At 30.2% G+C, this 11927-nt stretch overlaps 1 protein-coding gene across 1 annotated transcript; it reads left to right on the top strand.

Annotated features, from left to right (window-relative positions):
- Window positions 1-8471: 8471 nt before the first annotated feature.
- Window positions 8472-11394, top strand: LOC112707266 (uncharacterized). Its single transcript, XM_025758938.2, has 2 exons — window positions 8472-10000; window positions 10485-11394. The coding sequence occupies exons 1-2, from the start codon at window positions 9301-9303 to the stop codon at window positions 11114-11116; spliced, it is 1332 nt and encodes a 443-aa protein (XP_025614723.1). The 5' UTR covers window positions 8472-9300; the 3' UTR covers window positions 11117-11394.
- The last annotated feature ends 533 nt before the right edge of the window (window positions 11395-11927 follow it).

Raw genomic sequence — 11927 nt, forward strand, 5'->3', positions numbered from 1 at the left:
GAGACTCGGAAAATGACAAAAATACCCTCATTTTTCATTTATAAAACAGAAACAAAAAAGCTTTGTTGTTAGAAGCTTGTATCTGCATCTTCAAGAACCCGTTCTGTTCTTCATTCACATTTTCTCCTCTTTCTTCTCTTCACAATCATGTCAATCACCGGCGGCGCCATGAACCAATCAAAACCATTTCAGTATCCACTCTACGAACATTTCTCAAAAGCAGCAGAAACCCTAAGCGATGAACTAAAGCTCTTCGGAAACTCTGCTTCCTCAACCATAGACGAAGAAGAAGAAGGAAAAGAAAAAGGAAAAGAAAAAGCAAACAATAATGGAGATGAAGATCAAAGAGAGATTTTCTTCTTGCGTTCCATGCTGGAGTTCTTCTACACAAACAAGGTCTATCCTTACACCTCACTGTCCAACAAAGTTGATTTCTGCATCAAATATATGAAAACCATGACTGTGGACGAGTTCAACGCTCTTCATGACAAGTACCAAAACAAGTATATGAAGAGAGTCATCAAGCTTTGCAGGAAGCTTGAGGTCTTGGATCAGCCTCATGATCAAGATGCCTTCGATCTCGGCAACAGGATTTGGGGTACCAGAAGCTTCGAGATGGGCTTCGAAGTCGAAGAACCAGAAGAATCAGACCATGATTTTAACGATATCAGTGATAATGAAAGTAATCAAGATCAAGATGAAGCCATGGGACCGACTGAAGAAGAACAAGTCAAAGAAAAAGAAAAAGATAAACATCAAGAGGATAATGATCTTTTGTATAGGTACATTTAATAAGCTTTTTAATTTGGGAATTTGATTCTTTTGGTTCCGTATAATAATACGTATTTGTGGGAGCGTATGTATGTAGGTGTCCGTTCTTGATAGGGACGTTCAGGTTCGGGAGCGGAGTAGGGAGGATACCGGTGGTGTCGGAGAGTGCGGTGCAGAGTGCGGTGGGGCGCCTTGGGGAGAGTGCGGTGCAGAGGTGGGATGATAAGTGGAAGAATCTGCAGATTCAGGAGATGCAGAATTACTTGGCTCAGCTGAATTTCATCAGGCATCAGACGTTGGTTTTGTTGGATGAGCTTCAAAATAACAACAATCCTGCTGAATCAGCATTAGCAAACCAAGTTAGTTTCACTTCGTTTCTACAATTCTTTTATCATTCTTCATGCACCATACTATATTTGTTCACTATGATTTCATTCATTTCTTACTTCTTATATTTTATCAGTACTATTACTATTAAGCAAAACTGTAAAAGCAATTTTCGGCTTTGGAGTTTGGACCATAACTTCCAAAGCTATAGGTTTTGTTTTTTTGTTCATGGAACTTCCAAAGCAGTAACCATTGCTGACCAAACATGGGCTTATTTTACTTCCACACTTTGCAATTTGGGTTCGAATTTTAATAAAACTGGCCCAAAATCATAAGGGATATTAAATTTCCGAGTCATGCAAAAGTAGGGATTTTTTACCAAAAAAAAATTTTTTTTGGATCATCTAAATTTTGAATTTTATTTTAGAGAATAAAGTGTGATCTCTTATCATTTATTTTATAAGTAAGACCAAGACAAAATATGAGACAGAAATTATTCAAAAGTGATATTATACTTTACTCTCTAAAATAAAAATTCAAAATTTAGAAGATCCAAATTTAAAAAAAAAATACAAAAGTAAGTTTTTGTTTATTTTATTTTATTTTTATATAAAATTGAGAGAAATTTGATGCACAATCTTCTTTTCAAACATAGCCTTCATTATATATATATACTCTTTGTAATAATAATAATGGTGTGCCTTGCTCTGCTTGTAAATTATGTGTGTTTATTTCCATTTATAATAAATTATGAATGCTTGTTTTTACACGGTAAAATATATTTATTAGAAAAGTAGATATAACACCCAAAAATAAAATTATGGTATAATCCTATTGGAATTTGTAAACAAGAGGATCGAGTTTGATTGCATTAATTCAATGAAATGAATTGAATTGAATAAAGGTAAAGGTATGGCAGTGGCAGGTAACACCCGTCAAAATCACAAGCTGACACATTGTAAGAGTTGCATAGATATCGAATTGAATTCATATCTTTCCACTTGTTTAATCATGGCCTAAAAATCTAAACTGAAATCTTTGTCTTCTTTTATTTGCACTCTCTCATAGATTTTCTTTCTTTCTTTCTTGCTAAATAGTAGTTCCTTTGACATGTTTTGTCTCCAATGCAATACACAGGGCAGCACGAGGACAAAGAGAAAAAGTTATCAACCACACCACTAATTACCCCTCCCTCAAGCAATGACTCACATAGACATAGTCACATTACACATACACCAAAGTCAATATACTTTTGTGATTTTGGTTATTTTATTATTTGATTGAATATTAGTAGTCATTTTATTAGTTACATACTGTATAATTCTTCTCTCCCTCTTTGTTTTTTTTGTTGGGAGTTGCAACTTGATGCTATTACTGATACTTTTGATAAATAGAAAGCTAAAGACATTCTTTTAGGATACAAAAGTGAAAAATAAAATTTGCGAATTATATAGTATATACATAATAGTAAATATACAAAAGAAAAGAAAAGTACATACTATATGAATGATTCGTTTCTAGAGCAAAAAGATCTTTTTTTTCCCCTCAAAAAAGCACTTCTTTAATAATTTTAAAGTGTTTGAATTGGATTTTATTAAAAAGGACATTTACATTAAAATAATAAATTTAGCTCTCATTTTTTTAAGCTAATGATAAAGAGCTTAAAGAAACATAAAAACATTTTTTAATATTTAAAAATATTATTTCTTAGATAATTATCTATCTAAATGTTAAATATATTTTTTTAAGTAAAAGAAACCTTCATTAAAAGACAATCGAAATGCACCCTAAAACTTATTGTTGTATTAAATTTTATGCTTAATGATTCATTAACCCACACTAGTATAGTATAGAGTAATTTGATGATCATTAAAGTTGTTGAAAAAGCTGGAAGAACGATACTCCAATAATAATAATAATAATAAATGCATACATTTTTCTCTAATAAAAATTCAATATATTTAAATTAATTACTGATAAAAAAATCTTTTAAAATTAATCAATATTTTAATTTTTTTTAGCGGCGGTAGTGCCTCTCCTAATAAAAGTTAGATTCTTGGGATGAAGTGCATGAACTGATGAATTTATAGGACCCTCTAGTCACATACTTCTCTATCATCATTGTAATGCAATCATGACTTCTCATTATTTCCTTTTTCCTAGACAACACACTACTTTGTTCATGTTGAATTCTAGGTCCATAATTACCGTCATTCCAAAAATTTAATCCCCAAATTTTGGGCGTGGAAGATAAAGTTAACTTGATATGCACATGCAAAAAGAGACCAAAAAATGGTGGGGGTTAAAACTATGATTCATATATATATACGGTTTGTAATTTCCAATTTTGGATGAAACAACAAACTAAGGTCTAGTCAATTTCTCACCCAACATAGTGCATGAAGCAATTAGGTACCATCACATTTCGATTTTCTTTTTAAGTGAAAGAAATTTAAAACAAAAATAGTTTTTTTTTTTTAAGTTAAAGACGACTTTTAGGCTTAGCTATAATTTTTTTATTTATGCACTTTCCTATCATGTGGGCTCCCTAGAAACGTGACACACGATATATATATATTTGCATTAAGCAAAAGTAATAAAATAATTTACATAATATATGAAAAAAATAAGACCCTTTGTTAATGCTTTGTGATGGGATGGACTAGTTTGAGAACAAGCTAATTGATTAATTAAAAAATTAAAGAATTTTGTTAAAACTAATATAATCTTTAGTTAAAGCTGCTTTTGGAATTCCATACATTACTCCTTCTTATACGTGAAAGTGCTTCAAGTGTTTTGAGATCTGAAAGCACCTTATTTTGATGTAGAAATTGCAGACATGGAAGAGGAGAAAATCCAGGGTTATGGAGAATATTTAAATGAGTTCCCTCAGAGACATGTATATATGTACATACATTGTCACGGATCAAATAAATCATGTGTCTGCTTGTCGAACTATGGGTCCATATGGTTATTTTATTTTCAAAATTACTATTTTTTTTTATTCAAAGTAATTATTATTCGCGAGCCACATAGTAGGCGACAAATTTTTTCTCTTATCTAATTTTAACATAATTTAATGTCAAAAATTTAAACTCAAATTTATTTTAATTAAGCTAGCACAATCCTTGTTAGCCGAGGATGAAATTGCTTGGGGTCCACATATTTATTGAAGATTAATAACAAATTATTGGAACAATTATACTACAGAAAATCTTAGGACCAACAAATATATAAAAACCTAATCATCATTATTCAGCCAGCAAGTATTTTTATACCATTATAATACAAAATTTTTCACGCGTTTAAAAAGATACGATACACTAATACAAACGGATCTCTCTCAGACTCTAAAAAATTAGGCGGATATCTCAACTTCTAGACTTTTCGACAATGATTAGCATGGCTCTGTACTCGCAGTTCCGTTGACAAAGATTATGAAGTTTCACTTCTTTAAGATCGCGGCTTCTCTACTTGACTTGTTCGATTTTTAATCAGTGTCGTTGTACTTTGCACTCTTTTAAGATAAGAATGAAGGTCTCGATTGATGGAGGATGTGATGCTCTCACCAGTTGATGACTTTTTTACTCTTGTATAAAAAATTTTTCTCTGTCGCTCACTCCTTCTCAGCTATAGAACAACTCAGAATTTCACTCTCTCGCTCCATGTCAATGGTGGAATCAGTGTTAGAAGAACAGAATATTGAAATAAGCAGTTTCTTCCTCTTCTAATTTTATGATTTTCATGTTGCATCAATGAACACAATGATGATTATGATTATGATTATGAATTTTTAAACTCGCAAAGCATGCTGTTTATATTTTTCATAATAGAGTTTAAATTTAATGTACATAATAAATTTATATTTTTATTATAGAGTGCTTAAAAATATTTATGAATAGACAAAAAATATTGAGTCATTTTTTGATACCATTATAAATGAGTTTTTTCTTGCATATTATGAATGGATACAGAATAATGGACAATAAAAAGCAAAGAGTTGCAAAAAATGATAAATGAACAAAAATCAAAACTAATTAACCTTCATATTAAAATTTTTCAATAATACAAATTTTAATCTTACAGAAGCACAATGTATCAGAAAAAACGAAGACAAATATATAGAGAGTTGAGAAATGCTGTCGCAGAGAGTAATGCCGCTGCTATTGAAGACTTTACTAACGATGGACAGTGAGTTCAAGAAGGTTAATTCGTGTTGAGAGTGGTCATCAGAGTTGAGAGTAAAAAAAAAAAAAAGACGCGCTACAAGAAGCTAAGAATGTAGAGAAAGAGTGGAATTTTTAAGAAGAAAAAGAGCATGTGATAAAAAGCATGCTCTCTAATTTCTATATATATTTAGGCGTTTTCTTTTATTTAGTGTAAAAAAATACTAATACTCTATGAAATACGGATATTTCGTTGAGTTATTGTGTCCGCGTGTCGGACACATTTTGAATAAGACACTCACCGACACTCGTCCGACACGCGTGTCTATTGTGTCTAACCATGTCTTAATAAAAAATAAAAAAAATTTCTGGACACACGCTTGGACACACCTAAATACCATCACGTGTTAGTGTATCCAGTCTTATTCTTAACGTATATTCTTAAAATAAATTTAGATATAATATATACTATTATTTATTAAAATAAAAAACATTTTAAATACTTGATATAATTAAAATAAGATATTAAAAATAATTATGAATTTTAATTTATATTTTAATATCAATAAAATATTAAAATATCATTATAATTTATCTAAAAAATATTTTATATTTTATATGTATACATATTTTTCTATCATGTAAGATTTTAAAATTTATGTATCAATGTATCTTATATCGTGTCGTGTTCTATATTCGTGCCAATGTCTATACGTTATAACTAATACTAGTTATTTGCTAGTCCAAAAATAAAAGATTTGCTGGCCTAACCGTGTTCATTATACTAAATTACAATCAAGATAATCCTCTTAGACAAATAAGTGGAACTCTGGTTTTTGTTAGTGCAGGTCAATAATTTGTCTTCGGCTATGATTGGCACATGCTTGGAAATTGATCAGAGCGTTTTCTTCCCTTTTTTTTTGGTGTGTGGTAAATAATTAATAAATAGAGGATTTTACTACTTATCATTCATCAAAGTTCACATGCTAATAGTGATAAAGAAATAAAGGACAAGATGGGGAAAAAATGAATTATGCTTTCATGTAATGATTCTTCCTATGAAAAGTACAGATAGTCAATAATGAGAATATTAACAATGTGAATAATGAATATGTTGAATGTTCAATTCAATAGATATATAAATAATTAGTTTTATTATTTTTAATAAGATGATTATTTCTTTTGATTTAATTTATTTATACATAATTAATAATAATTAGATATTTAATTCTGTACAGATGATTATCCTAATATTAAAATTTATAAAATAATTTAGAGTAAAGTATTTTTTTATTTTATTAGATCAATTTTAAAATTCATTATTCATATTATTTATAAAAATTATTGTCTACCTAACAAAACCGTCTTCGTAATATTGAATACATATAGCTTTTAAACTTCAAAACCATAGTTTCCATATATAAGATAAAAAGAAAGAAAGAAATATAAAAGTAAAAAAACTTATATATAAGACAATAATATCTATACATCCATGTTTTAACTTTAATAAAACTAAACCAAACATGACTTTTGGGATTCTTGAAAAGAAGTTTCTATTTTACTAACACAGCTTAGTAATGGAAGATGCTGACCAATTTGTATTTAATTTTCTATCTAAAGCTTTATATAAGCTAATTGTTAGATAAATCTAAATTAATTCTTACTATATATTTTTATAATACTATTTTTAATATAATAAAAGGTTGTAAATATACTTTATATTAAAATTATAGATAAGATTACAATAATATTCATTCCTAACATGACCTTTAATTATTTATTAGATGATGATGAAAATAACTCCAACATCCTATGTTTCTCCAAGAAAGAAAATAAAAACTCTGCCTACCTATGTCGGTATGTCTAAACATAATTGCGTATACAGGCCTTACTCTGAGCCTTGAGATAGATTCATATAATGTGTCATATGTACCTCATAATAACATGCATAATCAAATTGTGTCACTTAATCATCTACTGTATCTACAATCACGATGAAAGGAAAAATAATTAAGAAACAATATTAGGTGATTAACTTTTTTAATTGATATCAGTTAATCTTTTTTAAAAATATTTTATTTATTTTAAATTCTAAATAAATCTTAAATCATAAACATTTAACTTTAGATTTTAAATTATAAATTTAAACATTGACTAATATTAATTAATAAAAAATTAATTCTTTCTATTTTTTTCATAATTAAGTGCTGATGAATTTTACCGAGAGACTGGTTATTTTGATTTTTGAGGTTTGGACATCATAAATGAAAGTATGAAATTAAGATAAATTAATGACATCTATTTAAATGAAGATATTAAAAACATCTTTTTACGAAAAATTTTGTATTAAAAATTTATTTTGTTTATTTGGTCATATTTAAAAAAGAACATTTTTATAACATATCAAATTAAATTATACAATTTATTATCTAACGTTAAAAAAAATGCATCTTTACATACAAATAATTATAAAATCTTTTCATAGTATCCACCTAGTGTAGTTTCTTTTGATGATAATCGAAATGCCTTGGCCAACTTGGCAAGAAATCGTTAGTTTAATCCAACTATAAATATTTATAAAAAAAGAAAAGGCCGTAACAAATATTATTAAACAATGAAAACATGAAAATGTGTATCTTTGACGATAAGGATATGATTGGTTAATGAATGTGTATATAATTTAATTAGTTTCATAGACACAACACATGTAGATTGAAAGTGAAAGGTTTATCACACGATCAACCATTATTCAACCTTCATGCCTATAGCATACAAAGAAGTGAAGAACTACAATGGTTATAACTTTCATACATATTGACAAAGATATAAATATTTATATAATTTTTATTTAAATTTTTAGATAAATATTTTGATAATATGTTAGAATTTTTATGATAACAAATTTTGAATTTTTTTTTTCTATAACACAAATAAAAAGATAATAGAATTTGATTTTTGTTTACTAAAAAATAAAGAAGGAAAAAAATTCTATACAACTATTAATTAAGGAGATAAAATTGAATATGGAAATTAAAAAAATACTTAATCAATAATAAAAATTATTAAAAATTTTAAGATTTTGTTATCTTATATAGTTATATTCTAAGAATACATATTAACAATATTATAAATTTTAAAAATTATATTCTTAAAATGTATAGTTACAAACAAGCTAGTTAAATCCAAACTTTTTTAATAGAGAAAATCAAGTGTCATAAAATGGTCCTCTGACCTGGTATCTTAATGACATGATACAAGTTTGAAAACTTAAAAAATATGCAGATTTTACAGTTTGAATGAAAGGATTTAAATAATGAATACTTATTAATTATTATAAGGCTTGTAATGTTGTTGTAGTTAATGGCGCCACTGAACATGGTTTGTCCAAGTTAGTTGTCATGTTGTTCCAAGTCATTAGCAATTAAGAACCCTAAGATTCCAAACACAATACTTTTAATAAATAAATTTCCTCACATCCATGTTCTATGGATTTGAGTACCTCTCTCTCTCTCTCTTCTGACACCACTCTATACAAATTGCCAAAACCTCTTCTGTGTGCTGATGCAGCAGCTGGCACAGGAAAGTGCCTTTCACAATAGAGAAAGAGAAAATTAAACACCTCATCTATCTCATCATGCACATTTTGTACTTGATGAATTGCCACAACCACCTTTTTGAGTTTTTCTTCTTTCTTCTGAAAATAACACTGCTTTTTCCTCTTATTAGCACTTTGATCTCACTCAGAACATGAAGAAAAGGGTTGTTACTTGCTAAAAAGCTTAAAGCAGAAAAGTAACAGGTGGTGTTAATGTAATGATGGAATGAAATCTTTTCTCTCTGTAGTAGGATAAAAGGGTGTAGAAAGGTGCTTTGTGGAGCCTTTGGGAATGAGCATTCCAAAAGGGTATTAAAAAGTTGAAGACTTTAGAAAAAGTTTTGAACTTGTGGGTGAGAAAACAAAGGTTCCAAGTTCTAAAAGGTAGAAGAAGATTTGAAGCAGCAGCATAGAATAGAAATAGCAAATAGGGATTTAATAATGCCAACAGTGTGGTTCTCACTGAAGAGGTCACTACACTGCAAATCAGATGCATCAGAAGTTCATGATCCTAAATCAAGGAAGCAGCAATTGAGCACAATCTTAACCACAAAGAGGGCATCAGGTAGGTCAGGATGCTCAAGGTCCATTGCAAATCTCAAAGATGTCATCCATGGAAGCAAGAGGCACATTGAGAAGCCACCAACTTGCAGCCCAAGATCCATAGGTAGCAGTGAGTTCCTCAACCCAATAACACATGAAGTCATCTTGAGCAATTCAAGGTGTGAACTCAAAATCACTGGCTATGGTGGAGGCTTCCATGAAGGGCTTGGAACTGTTGGTAACAATGGTAATAACAACAATGGTGGTGCTCTTGGTAGTGAAAATTCAACCTTTGTTGGAACTTTAAGGCCTGGTACCCCTGGACCTGGAGGGCACCCTACAATGCACTACTTTAACCCTTCCTTTAGGCCTTCAACCACCCCACCAAGGAAATCTCCTTTCCTTTTAGGAGATAGTAATAAAGAAGGGTCTGGCTTCCATGGTGGTGGTGGTGGTGGTGCTGGATTTCATCATTCAAGCAATAGATTGTCTCTTGAGACAGATTCCAATGGGGCTTGCACTGTTACTTGTCACAAATGTGGAGAGCAATTCACCAAATGGGATGCTGCTGAAGCTCATCATCTCTCCAAGCATGCTGGTAGGGTAACCATTTATTTTTCCCTTGATAGATATCTTTTGTAAATTTTCAATCTTATCCTGTATTCATTGTTTCAATCTTCAAATGGATAATGTCCACAAAATTATAGCCTCATACTAGGTGTTTTGGCCACATCAATACAAGATATGCTAATAACCTAATGTCCCTAGTGAGGAACAGTTTTAAGTAGCTTAACTTCTTCAGATTTGTCCAGATACATTTATTTTTCAATATACCATTTTATTGAAATTGACAGATATTTTGAATAGGAAATGGAGAGAGTAACTTCTGTTTGAAAACTCTCGGGATTCTCCACTTAGTTCTATTGCAACTTCCCCATTTTCCCTGATTTTTTAGACATGAAAGTAATCACAGAATTCAATGAGTTCTTAGTATCTTGAAGTATGTTGCTACTTCTTCATTGTTTTAACATCCTTTGAAGTTTCATCTGTGTGACCAAAATTTTGCGGTTTAATTTTGACAGTAACTGAACTTGTGGAAGGTGATTCTTCAAGAAAAATAGTGGAGATAATATGCAGGACAAGCTGGTTGAAATCAGAGAACCAATGTGGTAGAATTGAGAGAGTGTTGAAAGTGCACAACATGCAGAAGACATTGGCAAGGTTTGAAGAATACAGAGAGATGGTGAAGATCAAAGCAAGCAAGCTCCAAAAGAAGCATCCAAGGTGCCTTGCTGATGGGAATGAACTCTTAAGGTTCTATGGAACTACAGTTGCATGTTCCTTAGGCCTCAATGGCTCTTCAAGCCTTTGTTTATCTGAGAGATGCTGTGTTTGTAGGATCATAAGAAATGGTTTTTCAGCCAAGAAGGAACTCAAGGGTGGAATTGGTGTTTTCACCACTTCAACAAGTGGAAGAGCCTTTGAATCCATTGAGGTAATTGATCAAGACCCTTCACTGAGAAAAGTGTTGATAGTGTGTAGAGTTATTGCTGGTAGGGTCCATAGGCCTCTAGAGAACATTCAAGAGATTGCAGGCCAAACAGGATTTGATTCTCTGGCTGGGAAAGTTGGTCTTTATTCAAATATTGAGGAGCTTTATTTGCTCAATCCTAGAGCTCTTCTTCCTTGCTTTGTGGTGATTTGCAAACCCTGAAGCAAGAGAATCAAAGTTCTTAGCAAAAAAGAATGGCAATATTAAATTGTTGAGTGATTTTGTGGATCTATGGAATGGATGGTCCTTTTATTCATCTTTTGAATCCACTTCCAAGTCAACTTGCTTTTTCTTTTTTTGTTAATTGTATGAACTTTCTATCCACACATTTGTAGTTTTTAGCTAACACTGAAAATTTTCTTTTGCACAATGAAGTGCAAAGAGGTAAATATTGTAATTGGTAATGAAGTCAAACTAAATGATCATTGCAATTGCTTGGATATAGTTGTTTATTTAGATATTTTGTTAAGATATATTCAGTTTTCCAATGTACTATTTTGTTCAAATAAATAGTTATTTTAAAACAGAGTAAATATGATATTTGGTCTCTTATGTAAGATGAAGAAGCAACTAGTGTGATTAAATATTACCAATACCATGATGATAGAAGAATCTTAGTTGTGTGTGCATAAAATTAAATGATACAAGTACAAGTTAGGAGGCTAGGACCAGGTATGAAAATTTATCTTATTTGTATAGTTTAATGCAGATCCATTATTTGATTCCATTTTAAATGACCATTTAATAACTTCAACTGAATGACCTCCATTTATGATGAGCGGTGGGTAATACTATAATTAGTTACATCTTAATCACTATATCTACCATTTAATGTGAAATCAGGCCATGTCTTTGACCTAAGATTAATAGACATATTGTAAAAATAATTCTCACCATTATTTATTGTTATTATTTTTTTTTCTACTATATTTTCAGCTTAACATTACAAAGACAAATTCACCTAAAATCTAAT

This window comes from Arachis hypogaea, chromosome 8, assembly GCF_003086295.3.
Source record: "Arachis hypogaea cultivar Tifrunner chromosome 8, arahy.Tifrunner.gnm2.J5K5, whole genome shotgun sequence".
NCBI lineage: Eukaryota > Viridiplantae > Streptophyta > Magnoliopsida > Fabales > Fabaceae > Arachis > Arachis hypogaea.